General features: G+C 46.4%; 1 protein-coding gene across 1 annotated transcript in view; it reads right to left on the reverse strand.

Annotated features, from left to right (window-relative positions):
• Nucleotides 1-24,046, reverse strand: part of LOC120921724 (NACHT, LRR and PYD domains-containing protein 14-like) — a 483,121-nt gene that overhangs the window by 104,408 nt on the left and 354,667 nt on the right. Inside the window, exon 9 of the mRNA XM_040334262.1 lies at nt 9,768-9,938. Coding sequence (XP_040190196.1) covers nt 9,768-9,938 — 171 coding nt within the window. The remainder of the gene's footprint in view (nt 1-9,767; nt 9,939-24,046) is intronic.

A 24,046-nucleotide genomic window follows, 5' to 3' on the forward strand; every position in this document is an offset into this window, starting at 1 on the left:
ATGACCCACAGGACAGTTCAGGGCTGGCGACAGCTAAATTTAAATAAATCAACATGGATGAGAGCAAATAACTCTCTCATCCCACTAAATTTGACATAGCACCTGTACTGATAAGTACACAGGCGCTACACCTCTCTGTCTGCCTGACCACCAATCCCTCTCTGTCCACCTGTCCCTCTGTCCACCCATCCCTCTCTGTCCACCTGTCAGCCCATCTCTCTCTGTCCGCCTGTCCCTCTGTCAGCCTGTCCCTCCCTGTCCGCCAGTCCCTCTATCAACCCTCTCAGCATTCACCACAATACACAGCCTGGGATGTGGACTAAAAGTTCCAGCATTCACTGCAATACACAACCTGGGATTGGGACTACAAGTCCCAGCACTCACTGCAATACACAACCTGGGATGTGGACTACAAGTCCCAGCATTCACCACACTACACCTCCTAGGATAGGGACTACAAGTCCCAGCATTCACCACAATACACAGCCTAAGATGGGGACTACAAGCACCAGCATTCACCGCAATACACAGCCTGGGGTCATGGGGGACTACAAGTCCCAGAATTAACCACAATACACAGCTTGAGGTCCTGGGGGACTACATATCCCAGCATTCACCCTAATACACAGCCTGGGGTTGTGGGAGACTACGAGCTGGATTCAGATAGGTTACGCGGATCTAAAGATCCGCTAACCTATCTGATTTACGATCCGCCGCCGCAAGTTTTAGAGGCAAGTACCTAATTCAGAAAGCACTTACCTCAAAACTTGCGGCGGCGTATCGTAAATCCCCCGGCGGAATTCAAATTCCGCGTCTAGGGGGAGTGTACAATTTAAATCAGGCGCGTCCCCGCGCCGATCGAACTGCGCATGCGCCGCCAGCTAAATTTCCCAGCGTGCATTGCTCAAAAATGACGTCGCTAGGACGTCATTGGTTTCGACGTGAGCGTAACTTGCGTCCGCCCGGATTCTGAATCGACTTACGCAAACGACGTAAAAATTCAAAACTCAGCGCGGGAACGACGGCCATACTTAACATAGGATACGCCACACTTACCCCTGCTATAGCAGGGGTAACTTTCCGCCGGAAAAAGCCGAACGCAAACGACGTAAAAAGCAACGGGCGGGCGTTCGTTTCGGAATCGACGTAAATGCTCATTTGCATATCCGACGCGTAAACGAGATGGAGGGGCCACCTAGAATTGCAACCTAAGATCCGACGGTGTAAGTCACTTACACCTGTCGGATCTTAGGGAGATCTATGCGGAACCTGATTCTATGAATCAGTCGCATAGATACGACGGCCGGACTCAGAGATACGACGGCGTATCAGGAGATACGCCGTCGTATCTTCTTTTTGAATCCGGCCCTACAAGTCCAAACATAGCCAGCTGTATACTGAGCTCTGTATACAATTATAACACAACCAGCTGTATGAGGATCTGTCATCCACCTGCTCAGCGGGGATTAGCAGAGAAATCTTCGCTGAGCAAGTGGATTCCGCTTAGCAGAGGCGCCCGTGTGCAAGGGGCCTAGGGTGGCATGAGTTACTGGATCTCCTATCATCCCCACCTTGCTGTACTGTGAGTCGCTGCCCATCACATCATCAAGCCTAGTACACACGGGCCGAATGCCGGGCGACATTGGTCGGTTCAATAAAAACTGGCTGCCATTCGGCCCGTGTGTATGGCAGCCGGTCCGACAGAAGCCAGCTATTCGGCATGCTGAAAAAAAAAACTGGCTCCTAACTTTTCTAGCTGGCTCCTAGATTTCAAGCAAATTTGTCACGCCCTGTAGTATAGAAAAACAACAGGAGGCAGTTTTTGACAAGTCCTTTATTAAAAAAACAAAATAAAAAAAAATGTTTTCTGGTGTAGATCCAGCGTCAATCACAATGAATGCTGCCCGCTGACGATCCTCCAAAAAAAAAAAAAAAAAAGAAGAGGTCTGCACCCGACATAGTCTCCTGCTGAATAGCAGCATGGATGACTCCGGCCACAAGATAAACTAACGGGCGGGCCATCCAGTGACTTCACCGGGTGGCCCAACCCGTTTGTTTTTGTTTTTTTAACGGTGGGAGGTGTCGGCGGAGCTGTGATTCAGCAGGAGCCTTCGTTGAGAGCTGAACGGGTCGGCAGACAGCATTTCTTGTCATTGACGATGGATCTACACTGGATGGATTAAGGACAATATTTCTATTTTTGTTTTTTTAATCAATGACTTGGCTGCATGCTCAGATAGGGGTCTAGTATGGATTGGGTAGGGTACCCCAAAAACATTTTCTCAATTTTTAGTGCCGTCAATTGTTCTACATTCATCTGTCAGTGGGGAAGCCCACGGATAGCTGATAAGTCATCCACTGTTAAGGATGCAACAGCCGGCTTGTCGGCCCGCTCCTTGACAACCACTTATACACTGACACTGGCTAAGAAAAAAAATAAGCTGCAAAGCGGTATTTAGCAGTGGTTATCAGCGTTTTGCAACTTCTAGGAGCTGTCAGCTTTTTTTTTTGGTGGCAGACCGCTTTTTTCTACTCCTAGATGCTGAAGCTTGAAAAACGCTTCTAGACTAAAATCGTGTGCATGGACACATAGGATAACACTATTTATTCTAGAAGCATAGAAAAAAACACTCATAACTAGCTACTAGGAGCTTAGAAAAACACTACAGTGCAAGGAGCCTAAAACTCACATATCTGAGCCCCCAATCAATAAGCTTGACTCTAAAGTCCTGGAGTAGGGATGAGCTTTATGTTTGTGCCAGGTTGCGTGCTCGGATAAGGGTCTGTTATGGATTTTCGGGGGGCTCACACCATTTTTTTTTTCGGTGTGGGGTTCCCCTTATAATCCATACCAGACCTGAAGGGCCTGATATGGAATTTAGGGGGACCATACACTTTTTTTTTGGTTCGGGGTAATGGACTGGGGGGGGGGGAAACCCTGCCGTTTTTTTCAATGACTTTGATCTGTATTGCCGGGAGCCGACAATTCATTAATGGAAAATAGTAAAGATAGTGCGCATACCCAAAAAAGTATATATGATAAACCAGCAGCAAACTCAAAAATGTTATACAACATATACAGGAATCAATAAAAAGAAGGAGTTGCGCTATAAACACCTTATAGATGGTGATATCTATAAGTAAATTACTAAATAAAGTCACATGAGTGTATAGACCCGTGTAAATATGGTGTAAAAACAATAAATGTCCAATAAGTAAAGAAAAAATAGTCCAAATTCCGTGATTTATGATGCTAAGGTGTAAGCTGGGATAGAGGAATATCCAAAGTTCAGGCTGACCCTTACCGGAAATAAAGATCCTAACAGATCAAGTTGGGCAATAAGTAGTGTGTATCCAATCAATGCACCAAAACGAAAGGACCTTCTGCCAGGATGCTCCGAAGTCACCAACCGCAGCGCAGCAACCAAGGAAAAGAGAAGGACCAAAATAGTGCAAAACCACATGACAAAACATAAAACACCTTGTTCTGTGTGCCGGCCGGCTGTTTCGTTTGTTCCATGCTGTTCTTATACTACCTAAGTGTAAGTTTTTTACTCGTTACTTTTTATTAAACCTGATGGTATTTCACTATGTGAGCCCCCTCTCTTCTTTACAGTTAAATCTGATCCCTGAACTGGAGAACATATCTTATGACGCCACATCACTACAAGCTGCAATACTGTTTACATGCTTAACTGATCCCTTGAGGATCACAGGGCTCTGGTAAGGGTCAGTGTGTCTCTGTGGTGGTGGTCCCTCACCTTACTTCACGCTGTCTGTCAAGTGTTCACTGGGAGCAAGTCTGAGTGTTTTATGTTTTGTCATGTGGTTTTGCACTATTTTGGTCCTTCTCTTTTCCTTGGTTGCTGCGCTGCGGTTGGTGACTTCGGAGCATCCTGGCAGAAGGTCCTTTCGTTTGGTGCATTGATTGGATACACACTACTTATTGCCCAACTTGATCCGTTAGGATCTTTATTTCCGGTAAGGGTCAGCCTGAACTTTGGATATTCATCTATCCCAGCTTACACCTTAGCATCATAAATCACGGAATTTGGACTATTTTTTCTTTACTTATTGGACATTTATTGTTTTTACACCATATTTACACGGGTCTATACACTCATGTGACTTTATTTAGTAATTTACTTATAGATATCACCATCTATAAGGTGTTTATAGCGCAACTCCTTCTTTTTATTGATTCCTGTATATGTTGTATAACATTTTTGAGTTTGCTGCTGGTTTATCATATATACTTTTTTGGGTATGCGCACTATCTTTACTATTTTCCATACACGTTCTTATACTCACTAGTGCAGCTACCACTGTGCCCTATCATAGAGCATTATTACCATATCAGCAGATATGGACATTTTTGAATTTAGAGCCCAACGAGTGGTCAATTCAGAGGGTGTGTTTGAAACCTTCAAGGATGGAGATGGCGATTTGGGCGGCCTATTTATGAGGCTTAAAAATCTCACTATAGCTGAACTCCATACTCAATGGGATGTTATCTTCCTAGATACCTATATCAAGCACCAAATGGTTCCCAGAAGCCTGAGATGGGAGGTTGCCCCCCAAAAAGGTGATACAGACTTGGAGGGCTGGTACAAACATTTTAATGAATCTGGTCTCAGTCTCCTTAAATTTTTGGGGGAACGCAAGACCACAAAACTCAAAAGGTTGGATGACGAGATTAAATTAATTAAAGAAAAATTATCTCCATTTATGACGAGTGTGGAATACACCGATAGATCAACCAACCTTCTGAGAATTCTGGAAAAGGAAGAAAAGGAGCAAAAAATTAAGAAAAAGAAAAAATTCAATAGGGACTATAGTGACTACCAGGGTAATGTGGTCTTTGAATGGCAGAAAAAGATTTTGGCTGAGGCTTCAAACACTGGCATTCTTGCAATGGAAGCCACTCCTGTAAATACAGGTGCATACATAGCCGCTCCCTCTACTGGCACGTCTAGGAAGAACAACCAGACCCGTACCCCGAAGGGACAATCTAGAGGTAGAAAATTGCCTGCACCCCATTCCTACAATTAAGGAAGAGGGGGTGGCAGTCAACGAGGACCATCTGGCCCCCCTCCAGGCTATTATGGCCAACCCTGCGGACACAATACCTCAATTAGACCTGGTGTTTCTTCTATACGTGGCCAAGGCCATTTCGATGCCCCCCCCCCCCCCAGGTTATCCATTGAATTATGGTGTGGGACAGCCAGGTACACAGGGCCCCAATCAAGGGGGTGTATTTACCCAAGATCCTCACCCAAATGTGACACAGAGATACAGAAACAGTGAGGTGGCACACTATGCGGGGAATTTTGAACCCGATTATAGTGTACTCACCCACAACAGCTTTCTCCCTCTGGGGAAATTTAATAACCCAGAGGGTGATAACTGTTTCTCTATGCCTACTACTAGTCAGGTGCCGACAGCGGGACCCTATGAATTTGGTTATCCTGGCAGCCAGAGTCAGCCAATTTGTCACTCTCAGCTCAATTGGGGTTTCCCCCGGGCAGGACAAGGGACCAAAAGATTAGCAGAACTAAAAGAGGGACCCGAGGGGGGAAATCCAGAAAGTCCAAAAAGGCCCAAAATGTAATAGGGACTGGCATTTTTAACTTGAGTTCACATACTCTATCAAACTCTGAATTAAGTGTTCTGGATAAGGGGTTGAAATACGCTCCACCAAAGAATATCAACAAATTCAGAACTTACATGGACATACACAAATTTGTTCGCAAACTAAATATTCAGAGGCATCTGCCCTCTAATCCCTTTAATCCCCCCAAGTCCCTATCTCTGAACTATACCCACTCTGGTTTGGCCAATGCCTCTACTTACAACCCACCAGGCCATTTGCCCGCTTCATTGAGGGTTTTAAGGGACTTAACACTTAAAGATTTAGATGAGCTAAACGTTAAAAAAGTGAGGTGTAAACAAACCATTGAGGAAGGAATTAAGTCACTGTGTGATAATAAGGACTTAGTTATCCGCCCCGCTGATAAGGGGGGCGGTATTGTAGTCCTCAACAAAGATGACTACTTAGCTGAGATGCAACGCATTTTGGATGATGGCGATACTTATACTCGTCTCCCCCTGAACCCTGGAGACAAGTATAAGAAGGCCTTGATAAAAATTGTAAACAAGGGCTCTCGCCTCGGTATTCTTAATGCTAAGGAGAAAGCCTTCCTTGTCCCTAAAGCTCCAAGGGTACCTGTCATGTACTACCTACCTAAAGTACACAAGGACCCAGTTTGCCCCCCGGGCCGCCCTATAATCAGCGGAATAGATTCTGTTACGTCCCGGGTGGGCAAATACATTGATTTCTTCCTCCAGCCTCTGGTCAGGAATATGCCATCTTTCCTTAAAGATACGAGACAGGTTATTAATTTAATGTCTGGCCTACAACCATCACCGGATTTGTGGTTGGTCACCGCTGACGTTATGTCATTATATACGGTGATTCCCCACAATCTGGGTCTGGAGGCAGTCTCCCATTTTCTCGAGAGAGACTCGGGTCTTCCTATGATCCAGATCTCCTTCATTATGGAATTGCTGCAATATGCAGCTTCCCATAATTTTTTCTGGCATAATGGCCAATATTACAGACAAGATAGAGGAGTCGCGATGGGGGCTAAATATGCCCCCAGTTTGGCCAATTTGTTTATGGCCAAGTGGGAGGAGGATGTCGTCGATGTGGTCTCTAGGCCCCAGGTAATGCTGTGGGCCAGATACATTGACGACATCCTCCTCCTATGGAAAGGGTCTGAGATGGAGCTGTCTCGCTTTATGGCCTTTCTCAACTCTAACAACAGGGGCATTGCCCTTAAGAATGAAGCGAGCCAAGAAAAAATAAATTTCCTGGATTTGGTCATCTCTGTGGAAAAAGATAGGTTTGTTACCTATACCTATTTCAAAACGACGGATAGAAATTCCTTTATCCCTATTGACAGCTGTCATCACACCACTTGGTTAAGGGCAGTGCCCAAGGGACAGTTCCTTCGTTTAAAGAGAAACTGTACCAACCATGACACCTTTTTTGAGCAGGCAGGTGTCCTGACCCAACGTTTCGTTGAAAAAGGATACTGTCAAAGGTCCCTTGATGACACTCTTGAGATGGTAACCCACACTGATCGGGAAGAGTTACTTAAGGTTAAACCTAAGAGTAATTCGAGGAGGGATTTTAAGACCCCGTTTGTGACCGACTACTCTTGTCAGCATGCCAACGTGAAGCACATTGTAGCCAAGCATTGGCATGTTCTCAAGAGTGACAAAGTTTTGAACACCATTTTACCTGATAAACCTCAGGTGGTGTTTAGAGGTTCACAGCCACTAAGAAATAAGTTAGCACCGAATGTGCTAAATCCACCTGGGATTCAGTCTATGTTCTTGTCAGGATTGGTGTTTTTTTTTAAATGTGGTCGCTGTCAAACCTGTGCGGTTAATAGTGTTACCCCGAAAAAGACCACCAGTTTCTGTTCCAGCAGTACATCCAAAAGTTATCAGATTGAGTCTTTTATCACATGCTCTACGTTGGGCGTTATCTATCTACTTCAATGCCCTTGCGGGCTTCAATATGTGGGCAGAACCAAGCGGGCCTTACAAGTACGCCTGAACGAACATGTGACTAATATCTACAGTGGGTTTGCCAACCATTCGGTTTCGAAACACTATTTACTGGTCCATAACAAAGACCCCACGGGTACTTTATTCCTAGGGATTGATAAATTTCAGGCCCACTGGAGAGGCAGTGATCTGGTCAGGAGTATCTCGAGGACAGAGATGATGTGGGTACACACGCTTAGGTGCTATGAACCATACGGACTCAACATCGAAGTTGATGTCAATTGCTTTATAGATAATTCCTAAAATTACCATCTATAGTTAATCCATTAATCCTCTATATATTATTTATACATCCTGATTATACACTCTCCGTCTAGATGGGCGTTCTGATATATATAATATTCATATACCTATTTTAAAAAAATGCCATAACGGATTATGTCATATTTCTTTTCGTTTTTACTTTTGTCCTTTTTTTCCTCATTATTTATTGTGAGGCAGGCAGTTTTTGGTAAGGGTCACAATAGCTACTGTCAAGGTTGTAACGTTTAATTATGTTCTTTTGACTGAAGGTGTAGTTTGCCCTCTTGAACTATGAGTCTGTATTGACCATTATGTCTTTATATTGTCTAACTTTTAAATAGGTAATGTCTGATGCAGTAACATGCATAAACTCGTTTTTATGTTTTAATGTTAAACATTATTTTTTTAAATAATGTTTTTATATGCTAATTAACATGGATGTGATGCCTGGCTCTTGTGAGTGTAGGCCCGTCATTTGGAAGGTTATTCCATCTGGACCTCTTAATTTGAGCCCCCTTTTTCGGTTTCTCTAATTTGCATGGCATTCGCCATCTGCGCCTTATAGTGCGCCTTTCAGAATAACCTTAGCTCCACACATCCATTGATTTAAACATTAGGTGCTGTTGCCCTTACAGCTTCCCTCTTGCAAGATGGCGGGCCCGCACTCGTTCGAGTTTCGGACTTGACAATTCCCCGCCCTCTATGTCCTTTGTGTATTTAACACGGTTAAGCAGGAACGTATCCTCAATCCCGTGACCAAGTCTTCCTGAAGACGAAACGTTGGGAGGCGACGTGCTGACGTCACCGCGTATTGAGGACGCACCTGGTTCTGTGTGCCGGCCGGCTGTTTCGTTTGTTCCATGCTGTTCTTATACTACCTAAGTGTAAGTTTTTTACTCGTTACTTTTTATTAAACCTGATGGTATTTCACTATGTGAGCCCCCTCTCTTCTTTACGGTTAACTTGCCATCTGATCCCTGAACTGGAGAACATATCTTATGACGCCACATCACTACAAGCTGCAATACTGTTTACATGCTTAACTGATCCCTTGAGGATCACAGGGCTCTGGTAAGGGTCAGTGTGTCTCTGTGGTGGTGGTCCCTCACCTTACTTCACGCTGTCTGTCAAGTGTTCACTGGGAGCAAGTCTGAGTGTTTTATGTTTTGTCATATGGTTTTGCACTATTTTGGTCCTTCTCTTTTCCTTGGTTGCTGTGCTGCACTACTTATTGCCCAACTTGATCCGTTAGGAACTTTAATTCCGGTAAGGGTCAGCCTGAACTTTGGATATTCATCTATCCCAGCTTACACCTTAGCATCATAAATCACGGAATTTGGACTATTTTTTCCTTACTTATTGGACATTTATTGTTTTTACACCATATTTACACGGGTCTATACACTCATGTGACTTTATTTAGTAATTTACTTATAGATATCACCATCTATAAGGTGTTTATAGCGCAACTCCTTCTTTTTATTGACAATTCATTAATAGCCACGAGTAGTTTTGAATGACTTTTTTCCTTCAGAAATGTCATTTTGTGCAGGGACAGTTCTAAACACGGGAAACATGAGCTACTTTACAGGCATACTATAGACACCCCCCAGGTATGAAATTTAAAGGAATATTTCACTTTTATTGTTTCACTTTAAGCATTATTAAAATCCGCTCTCCCGAAAAAACATCAGTTTTTAAAACTTTTTTGCATATTAACCTTTCAAATTAGCACTTTTTATTTTTCATTTCGTGTCCCATAGACTTTAACAATGTTCGTGTGTTCAAACTAATTTTTTGCCTGTTCGCATGTTCTGGTGCTAACCGAACTGGGGGGTATTCGGCTCATCCCTATCCTGGAGTATAAAATGTAGAATAATTCTCACCTCATTTCCTGCAGGGTACATTTAGGATCTTTGAGTCCATCACACAGAAGTTTTATTCCTGAGTCCTGGAGCTGATTTCCTGATAAATCCAGTATTTGGAGAGATTGGTTTGTGATAAGAACAGATTGGAGATCTTCACAGCACAAAGAAGTCAGGCGACATAATTGGAGTCTGCAGAGACAAAATAAACGCACATAGAAATGGTATAAATTGTATTATATTATATTAAGAACTGAATTATTAGAGAGAATCTACAAATTAATGTTTTTGGCACACTGGCAGATTTTTTGCATTCATTGTACATAGTGTTGGGTTAGCGGTTCAGCCCGAGCATGAGTTCGGGCCGAACATTGGCTGTTTGCCCTGTTCAGGGAACACCCAAATTTGCACAGTTTTTGACAATTCCTTTATCAAAAAATGAAAAATAAAACCAATGGCCCCCTATGTAGATCCATCGTCAATCACAACACTGCCAATCTGAACAAAAAGAAATACGCCCGCCATGTAAGGCAAACCGCCGAATGGCTGGCTTGCTGTTTGACAGTTCTTATATAGGTAAGGATGGGTCTACCTGATGCTGTCACCTGGTGGCACTGCCCCCTTGTCACAGTGCATGCTGGGTCAGTGACGTCACAATGTACCCCATACTTATTCACATAGGGGGTCGGGATCTGGGGGCCCCCTTCTTAAAGGGAGCTTCCAGATTCTGATAAATCTCCCACCCGCAGAGCCACCCCGCTCACTTGTTCCCCCCCTTTCCTGGCGTGCCAGGCTGCATGTTCAGATAAGGGCCTGGTATGGACCAGGGGGAAGCTCCATGCCATTTTTTCTTTTAAATAGCTGGGTGCCGTTGCAACTGTGAGTCATTTTAAACTTGTTTTTTTTTCTTTAGAAATAAAATTGTGCTGCAGCATGTTCTATATATTGACCCCCCAGGTACTATATTTAAAGGAATTATACATTTTTATTATTTCACTTTAAGCATCATTAAAATAACTGCTTCTTTAACCACTTAAGGACCGGGCCTATTTTTCAAACGTGTTGTTTAATAGTTAAAATCATTTTTTTGTTAGAAAATTACTTAAAACCCCCAAACATTATATATTTTTCCTAACACCCTAGAGAATAAAATGGTGGCTGTTGTAATACTTTTTGTCACACCGTATTTGCGCAGCAGTCTTACAAACACACTTTTTGTGGGAAAAATTCACTTTCCTGACAGACTCCATGGCAGCCTACGTGTGGGTTAATCCCGCCTCTCATACCTCATAGGACCCTACTCCCATAAAGCTTTGCTTCTCCAAATAGACTGTGTTAATTTTTTGTCCTCCTCCTAGGACCTAGGTTGTTTTTTTACCTGGAAAGAAGTATGTCCCTCGGTCCGAAAGTCCTGGTAGTTATACAGAGTTTCTCTGTCATGTTTGTAAGTCCATTAAATCTTGGCTATTAGCAAGATGGACGTCTGCAGTATATTTATGATGCTTACTAACCTGCCATTGGCAGGTAAGCGGTAGAAATCGGCCATACATCCTGGCTATTAGCAGGAGGCCTCGTTTTTTCTAAGTGACCCAGTCTACACTATGGGCAGCGGTGGCCCTTGCTCCAGGCAGGATCGCGGGACTCCGTGGTGTTAACGTACATTTTTTACTTACTTACAAGGCAGCCGGTTGGTGTATGTTGTCTGTCATTAGGATGTAGCTATGGCCGCTGGAGCGCATTGCGTTCTGGCCTCGCCGCCTTCGGATGGTGTTGCGCGTGCGCTGGTCTCGTTCCCCGAACGAGGCTTGGTTGCGCACGTGCGGTCCCGTCCAGTTGGTTGCGATCGCGCATGCGCGCAAGGCCTGCGGGGGTAACGCCGGACACTGCGCAAGCGCGTGACACGCACGTCCGAGCGCGGTGACGTCATCGCGTGGCAGCAAGTTTAAATAGCTGTCAGATACAGCTATTTGGTGGCACAATCCGGGAGCAGTGTATACTAGGTGCTATTCGTCTGTCCTAAAGGTAAGAGACAGTGCTGGTTCACTGCCTTTGTGTTGATTTATATTTGTGCTGGTTCTCATTGCCTTCTCATGGTGCTGGTTCTCATTCTCATGGATGTGTCACCGCCCCCCTGTGGCCAAACCTTACGCTGCAGGTAGGATGGAATTATTTTCCCTCTACCTGTTTTCTATTGGATTTTTGGCTATTTAAAAAAAAAATATATATATACCTTTTTGTCTTTTTTTTTTTGTTTCCAGTCCCTCTAGGTCTATTTCTCAAAAAATAGTACGTGAAGATAATATTGAAACTCAATCACAAAAACATCAATCAAAATCTAGAAGCTCTAGATCTTCATCTAAACATTATAGAGAAGGTTCTAGATCCTCGTCTGGTCACCACTCTCACCACCATTCCAGTCACTCTGGAAGGAATTCCTGTTGGGGATGTAGAGCCCAGGTCCCAGAAGGAAAATCCCTCTGTGAGCCATGTTATTCCCGTGCTGTAAGGGAAAGAGGGGGTGAAGACCAGCAGGTGGAAGCCCTGGTCAGAAGAGTGGTCCAGGAATCTTTGAACGGCTCTGATTCCGTCCAAGCGGTTGTTCCTCCTGTTGAACCATCTCCAGTCCTGGTGCAGGATGACCCTGAAGTTGCAGGGCCCTCTCGAGTTAACCGCTCCCCAAGTGTGTCTTCAGACAGTGAAATGGAATGTGTCAATTATGCTGCAGGTTTTGACTTTTCCCTGGTTCCAACTTTGGTAAAAGCAGTCAAGGACGCTCTAAAGTGGGAAGATCCAGTAGAAGCACCTTCCAAACAAAGGAAGTACTTCAGCCAGCTTAAAAAGGACCGTCCAAATTTTCCCCTCCTTGGTGAGCTAGGAGATGTAATTACGGATGAATGGTCCGGTACAGACATGAAAAATTCTTTACTATCCAAGATAGCGAAGCTGTACCCATTCAAAAGTGAAGAGGTGAGACATTTAGAGTCAGCTCCTCTAGTTGATGCGGCTTTGATGAGACTGGTGAAACACGTCACTCTCCCTTTGGAAGACACCGTTTCCTTTAAGGATGGACTAGAGAGGAAAATAGACACTGACTTAAAACGCATTTACATTACAGCCGGCATGGCTTGTAAACCAGCCTTGTCAAAAGCAATGGAGGCCCGGACAGGTGAAATGGGCTCTGTATTATCTTGTGTCTCTGAAGACATAAAGTGACAAGTGCTTCTGCGCTAATATAGATCCTTAATCTTCAATAACCTCAACAAAATATATACAGTGCAGCAAAACCTAGCAGTGTTTACCATACACAAAACAGAAATCAAATAGTGAGAGTGATTCTGCGCAACGTATCTCACAACGCTGTGACACACAAAAAATAAACCACAATAAAAAAGTGTGAATAAATATTGGAATAAGTAGTCCATGCAATAAAGTAATATAAGAGAGCTTGTCACACTCAAATAGTGCATCAAAATAGAAGTGCAATAAGAAGTCCAAACTAAGAACCAAAAAATGGTTAAATGAATGGTGTGCAAAAAAGCAAAATAAAGTCCTCAAGTTATATATTAAAAGGATGAGAGCTGCCAGATGATATGCTAAATAATGCTGAATCCAGTATTTAGATAATGACAAGCAGGTGATGGATCATATCCTTCACTAGGCTCACAAGCCTCTTACCTCCAGGCAGATATAAATGAGCATTCAATCTCTCACACAGTTGCAGTCCTCTATGGATAATTCCTGTCCGTCCACCCCTTGAGCTGGCACCGCGTCTCTTTCACAGATCCATACAGTACTCAGCCCAAAATGTAAATAAGAGAGTGTGATACATTTGCCTATATGTCTCAGTTTACTGCTCCCTGCTAGCCAGGTTATTGATGTGCTAATGTCCCCTCACTATTTCTAAAGGTTAATTGATCTATTGTGTTGTGTGAAGGAGAGCTGGGTTTAAGTGGCTTGTGTTAATTATTCTGATTGCTTCATTGTGGTAATTATCTCTCTATATGCGGGGTCGAGCGGTCTGGTTGATGTATTCAGTACAGCTAGTGCTCAGCGTCATTGATGTCATTGTCTAAAGAAAATGTGTTTCAGCATCGGCCCCGTCGTGTCTACCTACTCATCTGTATGGAAGCCCCAGTGTGAGGGGGGCGGAGATTTGTCATTGTAACAGTTTTGGAAATGACATATAAGCTGTGTGTGTTATAACATTAAAGTCTGTGTTGTTCAAGCAGTAAGCTGGTCTCATGTGTGGCTTTCTGGGCGATTCCAGGGATATCCCTCCTCGTGGAATATTGGGGTGATTTTCGTTATGGGAAGAAGGGAACGTTGACGGGGATATCATACCGATACCGTCACAATTGGTTGGTAGCAGTGGGATTTTTCCCTTCTATTCCCCTTCACACCCGGATTCCAAGCAGACACTGGAAGAACTACTGGAAGTTCGTGGAAGGATTGCTAGCAACAAAACCAAGCGGGTCATCATAGCAGAATCAATGGAGCTAGACCAGGAGGACGGGATTGCAGCAACGCCAGCAGTACAAGAGATGGAGACACCAGTGATTCAGGAGGAGGAATCGCCAGCCAACAAGCTAATGAGAGAGAAGCTAGCGTGGTTCGGCCCGAACCCAACGCCAGATGTGGTGCTGAAAGTGATGGACCTGTTAGCGAAGGAGGCTAAAGAAATAAGAGACGCAGAACTACAGGAGGATAAACAAATAAGAGACGCAGAGCTACAGGAGGCTAAACAAATAAGGGACGCAGAACTACAGAAGGATAAACAAATAAGGGACGCAGAACTACAGAAGGCTAAAGAAATAAGAGACGCAGAGCTACAGAAGGATAAACAAATAAGGGACGCAGAACTACAGTTAAAACTGGCAGCAGTCCAACAAGCAGCCGCACATTCTCCAAACAGTGAGTACAGCACAGCAGACGCAAGGAAGATTCCGTTTAGCGCTTTTAAAGCTTTTGATGAAAAGGACTGTGAGATTGATAACTTCCTGGCGGATTTTGAGCGACAATGTAACCTGCACCGAATAGCTAGAGGAGAGTGGGTTGCAATATTGTCAGGCAAACTGTCAGGCAAAGCTTCTGATGCTTTCCGGACCGTGCCAGATCAGGATATTCATAGCTACGCCCGGGTTAAAGAAGTGCTCCTGGCTCGTTATGCAGTAACCCCAGAGTCCCACCGACAGAAGTTCAGGGACTCACGCAAAACCACGAAAGACTCTTATGCGGAATGGGCATGCCAATTGTCCCTGTCGGCCTCTAACTGGGCTAACAGCAGCCAGGCCACCACCGCAGAGGACATTTTGCAACTAATGCTCCTGGAGCAATTTTACAATCACATCCAGACGGACGTCAAAGATTGGGTGAGAGATCGCAGGCCCATGACTCTACCAGAGGCCGCGAAGTTGGCGGATGAATATGCAGATACTCGCAAGACGAACCAGGTCACACCACAGGAACAACCTCCACCACAAACGGTGCCCTCACACCCACCAACCGCTAGATACCAACCTCCTAACAGACCGGTGACATCTAGCCCTCGCTATCATCGCCAGGAGGGCAACGAACAACGCTGCTTCCGGTGCAAACAGCTGGGTCACTTCAAGCAGAATTGCCCCATGAATGACAACACCAGGTCAAATTGGTCTCAACCTGGGTACCGCCCACCAGCAGCAGCCCATTGTGTAGACTCGGCTTGGGATCCAAAGGAGCTGGGTCAGGAAGAACCATTGGGCACCCCTTACGAAGCCCTCATGGTACAATCTGTTATTACGGACAACAGGGAACACCATTGTCAGCTGGTCATGGGCGACAGCCCTGAGCCGGAGGGGCCCTGGAGGGAGCTGGGCAGAAAGAGGCACCGCCGGCCACCCTTCAAGAAGAAGAGGTCCTGGAAGCCGTATAACAAGCTGACCTGGGAGGAGAAGAAGCGACTGGAGGAGAGGGAGTCGCAGCGGGCGTCCCAGATGCGTGCCGAGATGTTCGCCAAGGGCCCACCGGTGGCCCCTTACACCACCACCCAGTTCCTGATGATGAAGGACCACGTGGAGAGCCTGCAGGACATGAGCAAGCAGGAGCTGATCCGTGAGTACATAGAGCTGGAGGAGTGCATAAGCCGCATGGAGGAGGAGAACAACCACCTGAGGTCACAGCAGCATGAACTGGAGATGGAGCTGGAGAAGCTCCAAGAGGAGAACCGGCGGCTGCGGAGGGAGCAGGGGGTGGCTGACCTTATGGGGCTCTGATTCCCCTCCCCCCCCCCCCCGGACTCTGAGCACCAGTGCTACAGCATTTCAACAAATATAACTTTTTCTTTTTATGAATCTCCTGGGATTGTCACTTCAGAGCCATAACCTGCCCCCTCCCATAGCGGGACACCTAGACGGCGGCGCACAGACCCATTCGCTGTCTTCACACTGACTTCTGGTGACCTTGCAAATCGCACAAAGACTTGGGGACTGACCGGCGTGTGATCTGACGACCCGGTGACATACCTGAGTCTGAAGCAGTTGCCAAGGGAGGTCAGTCATGCCAAACGGAGTTAACCTCTGACTAATAGCTCTGAACCCGTCAACCCTACTGGACCAGGGAAGGTCCAACCGGGTTTGCCGGAGCAGGGAGCAAAAGGGGGGCCATTGTGATACATTTGCCTATATGTCTCAGTTTACTGCTCCCTGCTAGCCAGGTTATTGATGTGCTAATGTCCCCTCACTATTTCTAAAGGTTAATTGATCTATTGTGTTGTGTGAAGGAGAGCTGGGTTTAAGTGGCTTGTGTTAATTATTCTGATTGCTTCATTGTGGTAATTATCTCTCTATATGCGGGGTCGAGCGGTCTGGTTGATGTATTCAGTACAGCTAGTGCTCAGCGTCATTGATGTCATTGTCTAAAGAAAATGTGTTTCAGCATCGGCCCCGTCGTGTCTACCTACTCATCTGTATGGAAGCCCCAGTGTGAGGGGGGCGGAGATTTGTCATTGTAACAGTTTTGGAAATGACATATAAGCTGTGTGTTATAACATTAAAGTCTGTGTTGTTCAAGCAGTAAGCTGGTCTCATGTGTGGCTTTCTGGGCGATTCCAGGGATATCCCTCCTCGTGGAATATTGGGGTGATTTTCGTTATGGGAAGAAGGGAACGTTGACGGGGATATCATACCGATACCGTCACAATTGGTTGGTAGCAGTGGGATTTTTCCCTTCTATTCCCCTTCACACCCGGATTCCAAGCAGACACTGGAAGAACTACTGGAAGTTCGTGGAAGGATTGCTAGCAACAAAACCAAGCGGGTCATCATAGCAGAATCAATGGAGCTAGACCAGGAGGACGGGATTGCAGCAACGCCAGCAGTACAAGAGATGGAGACACCAGTGATTCAGGAGGAGGAATCGCCAGCCAACAAGCTAATGAGAGAGAAGCTAGCGTGGTTCGGCCCGAACCCAACGCCAGATGTGGTGCTGAAAGTGATGGACCTGTTAGCGAAGGAGGCTAAAGAAATAAGAGACGCAGAACTACAGGAGGATAAACAAATAAGAGACGCAGAGCTACAGGAGGCTAAACAAATAAGGGACGCAGAACTACAGAAGGATAAACAAATAAGGGACGCAGAACTACAGAAGGCTAAAGAAATAAGAGACGCAGAGCTACAGAAGGATAAACAAATAAGGGACGCAGAACTACAGTTAAAACTGGCAGCAGTCCAACAAGCAGCCGCACATTCTCCAAACAGTGAGTACAGCACAGCAGACGCAAGGAAGATTCCGTTTAGCGCTTTTAAAGCTTTTGATGAAAAGGACTGTGAGATTGATAACTTCCTGGCGGATTTTGAGCGACAATGTAACCTGCACCGAATAGCTAGAGGAGAGTGGGTTGCAATATTGTCAGGCAAACTGTCAGGCAAAGCTTCTGATGCTTTCCGGACCGTGCCAGCTCAGGATATTCATAGCTACGCCCGGGTTAAAGAAGTGCTCCTGGCTCGTTATGCAGTAACCCCAGAGTCCCACCGACAGAAGTTCAGGGACTCACGCAAAACCACGAAAGACTCTTATGCGGAATGGGCATGCCAATTGTCCCTGTCGGCCTCTAACTGGGCTAACAGCAGCCAGGCCACCACCGCAGAGGACATTTTGCAACTAATGCTCCTGGAGCAATTTTACAATCACATCCAGACGGACGTCAAAGATTGGGTGAGAGATCGCAGGCCCATGACTCTACCAGAGGCCGCGAAGTTGGCGGATGAATATGCAGATACTCGCAAGACGAACCAGGTCACACCACAGGAACAACCTCCACCACAAACGGTGCCCTCACACCCACCAACCGCTAGATACCAACCTCCTAACAGACCGGTGACATCTAGCCCTCGCTATCATCGCCAGGAGGGCAACGAACAACGCTGCTTCCGGTGCAAACAGCTGGGTCACTTCAAGCAGAATTGCCCCATGAATGACAACACCAGGTCAAATTGGTCTCAACCTGGGTACCGCCCACCAGCAGCAGCCCATTGTGTAGACTCGGCTTGGGATCCAAAGGAGCTGGGTCAGGAAGAACCATTGGGCACCCCTTACGAAGCCCTCATGGTACAATCTGTTATTACGGACAACAGGGAACACCATTGTCAGCTGGTCATGGGCGACAGCCCTGAGCCGGAGGGGCCCTGGAGGGAGCTGGGCAGAAAGAGGCACCGCCGGCCACCCTTCAAGAAGAAGAGGTCCTGGAAGCCGTATAACAAGCTGACCTGGGAGGAGAAGAAGCGACTGGAGGAGAGGGAGTCGCAGCGGGCGTCCCAGATGCGTGCCGAGATGTTCGCCAAGGGCCCACCGGTGGCCCCTTACACCACCACCCAGTTCCTGATGATGAAGGACCACGTGGAGAGCCTGCAGGACATGAGCAAGCAGGAGCTGATCCGTGAGTACATAGAGCTGGAGGAGTGCATAAGCCGCATGGAGGAGGAGAACAACCACCTGAGGTCACAGCAGCATGAACTGGAGATGGAGCTGGAGAAGCTCCAAGAGGAGAACCGGCGGCTGCGGAGGGAGCAGGGGGTGGCTGACCTTATGGGGCTCTGATTCCCCTCCCCCCCCCCCCCCGGACTCTGAGCACCAGTGCTACAGCATTTCAACAAATATAACTTTTTCTTTTTATGAATCTCCTGGGATTGTCACTTCAGAGCCATAACCTGCCCCCTCCCATAGCGGGACACCTAGACGGCGGCGCACAGACCCATTCGCTGTCTTCACACTGACTTCTGGTGACCTTGCAAATCGCACAAAGACTTGGGGACTGACCGGCGTGTGATCTGACGACCCGGTGACATACCTGAGTCTGAAGCAGTTGCCAAGGGAGGTCAGTCATGCCAAACGGAGTTAACCTCTGACTAATAGCTCTGAACCCGTCAACCCTACTGGACCAGGGAAGGTCCAACCGGGTTTGCCGGAGCAGGGAGCAAAAGGGGGGCCATTGTGATACATTTGCCTATATGTCTCAGTTTACTGCTCCCTGCTAGCCAGGTTATTGATGTGCTAATGTCCCCTCACTATTTCTAAAGGTTAATTGATCTATTGTGTTGTGTGAAGGAGAGCTGGGTTTAAGTGGCTTGTGTTAATTATTCTGATTGCTTCATTGTGGTAATTATCTCTCTATATGCGGGGTCGAGCGGTCTGGTTGATGTATTCAGTACAGCTAGTGCTCAGCGTCATTGATGTCATTGTCTAAAGAAAATGTGTTTCAGCATCGGCCCCGTCGTGTCTACCTACTCATCTGTATGGAAGCCCCAGTGTGAGGGGGGCGGAGATTTGTCATTGTAACAGTTTTGGAAATGACATATAAGCTGTGTGTTATAACATTAAAGTCTGTGTTGTTCAAGCAGTAAGCTGGTCTCATGTGTGGCTTTCTGGGCGATTCCAGGGATATCCCTCCTCGTGGAATATTGGGGTGATTTTCGTTATGGGAAGAAGGGAACGTTGACGGGGATATCATACCGATACCGTCACAGAGAGAACAGAGAGGAGCCTCCGATAGTGAAGTGCAGTAAACCAGGGTAAAATTTATTAGAGGAAAAGACCTGTGCTTACATCTAAAACTACAAACGTGCAGCAATTTTAAAAACGAGCGGCGTCCACAGTGCCGGCTTACGTCACTCCAGGTGTACGCCAATCCCTACGCGTTACGACCAAGCGTGCCCTGTGGCTACGCCCTTGGGTGGCTGACCCTGCCTCTAAACATGCATGGTGCAAGATACCCTTTTTGGGTTCTTCCCTGTTTGGGAACAAATTAGATGACGCCATCACCCGAGCCACAGGGGGTAAGTCAGTGTTCCTTCCCCAGGATCGTCGTCCGTATGGACAGAAGAAATTCTTTCCCAGGCAGGATCAAGATCGGGCAAGGGAGGCTCGTCGGTACAGGCCTGGACGTGATTTCAGGAGGAATTGGAGAAGAAACCAACCCTCTGGTCAGAAGCCGGCAAAGAGCCCTTCTTCTAGTGGACGTGACGCCCCTAAATCCTTTTGATGTAGAGCCGGCCCAGACGGAAAGAGTCGGGGCTCGTCTCTTCCAGTTCAAGCATGTCTGGGCAGCCTCAATAAAAGATTTCTGGTCCGTCAAGACGGTATCTACAGGCCATTCCTGGACTTTTACAGATCCCCCTATTCTTCAAATCATTCATACAACAATGCCATGCTCAGAGAAAAAAGACAAGTCCTCCTGTCATACACAAGCTCCCTTGTGGCTCAAGGTGCTGCTATACACGTCCCAACGGCCGAGAGGTTCCAGGGGTTGTATTCACCCCTTTTTCTGGTCCAAAAAAAGTCAGGTTCCTGGAGACCAGTGATAGACCTGACACATCTAAACACCTTTATCAAGAAGGAGAAATTCAAGATGGAGTCGCTGCTCACGATCCGTCAAGCAGTTCAACCAGGCGAGTTTGGTTGGCTTCTAAACAAGGAGAAGAGTCACCTAGTACCGACACAATCTTTGATCTTTCTCGGGGCCCAATTCAATACAGCCCTAAGTACCATCTCATTGCCCCTGGAGAAAATCCCAGTTGTTCGCGACAGGATCTGTTGCGCTCTAGAGTCTCCTTTTCTGAAAGCCTCACAATGCCTCAACATTATAGGCACCATGGTTTCCACAACTCCGATGGTGAGATGGGCACAGTGGAAGATGCGGCCCTTCCAGAAGGGTTTTCTTCAGCAGTGGGATCCGAGATCACAAGACCAAATGATTCGGATAACATCACACATGCGGGAAAGTCTTTCTTGGTGGCTTCTAAGGAAAAATCTCCTCAATTGCCATTCTCTAGCCCCTGTGTCTTGGATCACGATCACGTCAGATGCCAGCAACACAGGTTGGGGGGCTCTCTGCCTGAAGGAAGTAGCCCAAGGGAAGTGGGATTTTCCGTCCCAGAAAATAGAATCCAATGTGCTGGAACTTCGCGCAGCCTTCTGTTCCCTACAAGCATGATAAAAGGATCTTCAGTCCTCCTAAGGATGGACAATCCATCAGCAGTATCGTACATCAAGAGACAGGGTGGCACTCGCAGTCTGTCTCTACTGAAAGAGGTGAATCCAATTATGTCTTGGGCGCAGACACACTTGAAGGATTTGACAGCTGTATATCTCCCCGGATCTCAGAATCTACAGGCGGATTTCCTGTCGAGAACATCTCTCGACAACAACGAATGGTCTCTCCACAGCGAGATTTTCAGTTGGATCCTGTCACTGGATTTTTCACCAGAAGTGGATCTGTTTGCATCCCCATGCAATTTCAAACTGGAGAAGTATTACACCAGATGCCGCTGTCCCCAGGCCTTCGGGGTGGATGCTCTAACGGATCAGTGGAGGTTCCGCAGGGCTTATGCCTTCCCTCCAATTCCAGTCATCCTCAAGTTTCTATCGAGACTCAGGTGGGAGGAAGTCAAGATAGTGGCAATAGTCCCATACTGGCCCAACAGGCCGTGGTTCCCATTGCTGTGTCAGTTGAGCTTCCGGGACCCAGTTCCTCTCCCATCCAGACCAGATCTCCTGTTGCAAGGATCGACTCCTCATCCATGTCCAACCCATCTACATCTGATGGCCTGGTTCTTGAAAGGGGAAGGTTGGAAGCATTAGGATGCCCAAGTGGAGCCATCTCCACTCTACTGAATACTAGAAGACCAAGCACTAACAGAATCTACCAAAGAATATGGTCAAAATTCTCAGACTACAATACTTCTATGGATGGTTCTCCTAGTAATCCCAGAATTCAAGACATTCTGGGCTTCCTTCAGACGGGTCTTGATCTACCTCTATCCGTTAGCTCATTAAGAGTCCAAGTTTCAGCTATCTCCGCATTCACAGGGATTTCCTGGGCTACTCACACTCTTGTCAGACAATTTTTCAGAGGAGCTATCCGTCTGAGACCTCTAAGAAAACCAAGGTTCTCCAAATGGGATCTTCCTCTGGTTTTGGACTTTTTCTCAAACATTCAAAGTTCAGATCAGCAGTCGATTAAAGATCTTTCTCTTAAGGTGGTCTTTCTCGTAGCCATGACTTCAGCTAAGAGGGTTTCAGAAATTGGCTCGTTGGGGTGTAAGGAACCTTTCCTTACGTTTTTCCCTGATCGTGTGGTCTTGATTCCTATGCTAGGTCACAAACCTAGAGTTACATCGGTCTTCCATGAAAACCAGGAGATCGTCCTTCCCATCTTTCGTTCTTCTGAGGACTCTGATATTCATCCTTTGGATGTTGGGAATGTGTTAAAACAGTATCTGGAAGCTACAGCATCTTTTCGGCAATCCGATCATCTATTTGTTTCCTTCCACGGAAAGAACAAGGGAATGTGTGCTTCCTCTAGAACCATTGCAGCATGGATTGTGCAGGCCATCCAAGGGGCTTATAAAGCGAAAGGTTTGGCTCCCCCAGAAGCGGTAACCGCCCATTCACTCGAAGCGTGGCCACGTCGTGGGTGGCTGCCCGGCACGTTTCTCCGGAAGTGATCTGCAGAGCGGCCTCTTGGTCATCATTGAATACATTTATGACGCACTACTGCGTAGAACCGGCTTCCTTATCGTCGGTTAATTTTGGTTTACATGTTCTATCTGTTGACAATGTCAATTAAAAACTTTTTCTTTAACCAGCAAATTGCCCACCCGGGTGTGTATGGCTAGTTATTTCCCACACGTAGGCTGTCATGGAGTCTGTCAGGAAAAAGGAAAATTTATATGAAATACTTACCGTAATTTTCCTTTCCTGATGGACTCCATGGCAGCAGGAGTTCCCTCCCCTTTGCTGGAGTAGGCTATATTACAGAACACAGTCTATTGGGAGAAGCAAAGCTTTATGGGAGTAGGGTCCTATGAGGTATGAGAGGCGGGATTAACCCACACGTAGGCTGCCATGGAGTCCATCAGGAAAGGAAAATTACGGTAAGTATTTCATATAAATTTTCCTTTTTTTTTTAATGAAAAAACAAGACAATGTTAAAATTAGCCCATCATTATTTTTTATATTGTGAAAGATAATGTTACACCGAGTAAATTGATACGCAACATGTCACGATTCAATGTTGCGCCCGCTCGTGGAATGGCGAAAATCTTTTACCCTTAAAAAACTCCATAGGCGACTTAAATTTCTTTTTACAGGTTGCATGCTTTGAGTTATGGAGGAGGTCTAGGGATAGAATTATTGCTTTTGTTCTAATGATCGTGGCGATACCTCACTTGTGTGTTTTGAACACCGTTTTCATATGCGGGCGCTACTCACGCATGCGTTCGCTTCTGCACGCAAGCTCAGTGGGACAGGGTACACTTACATTTTTTTTACCTTTTATTTTAATTTTTTTACACTGTTCTTCTATGAGATGTGGGGTCAAAAAGACTTCAGATGGGGGGCGTGGTCTGGACATGGCAGAGTGAGGCTGCATACCATCTGAGCTCCCGGCCTGATCCCCCAGTTTTGAGCCAAAAAACGCCTTGAAACCGGCATGAACCCCAATAAAAGATACGGGACCAGAGCAGCATCGAAGGGCACCCCGTCGGGGAAGAATACTGGAGAAATCTCAAAGTATTTCAAGGTCCTACAGGACGTCTCCCCAGATCCGGGCCTACCAGAGGCACGAGACCCTCCACGTGGTGAAGCAGAGGACCCTCGCTCGCAACTACCGGGCCCCAGTGGATCGGAAGACTGGTTCCTATTCAACCAGGAACCCACGGAAGCCCCCCTCCAGGGAGAGATGTCGGGCTTACAGGCCCCGGAGCTGGCTAACCTTGACCCGGTCATTAAGGCCCTACTTCAGGCCTTGCCGACGAGGAGCGACATCG

Source organism: Rana temporaria (assembly GCF_905171775.1).
Source record: "Rana temporaria chromosome 4 unlocalized genomic scaffold, aRanTem1.1 chr4a, whole genome shotgun sequence".
Classification (NCBI taxonomy): Eukaryota; Metazoa; Chordata; class Amphibia; order Anura; family Ranidae; genus Rana; species Rana temporaria.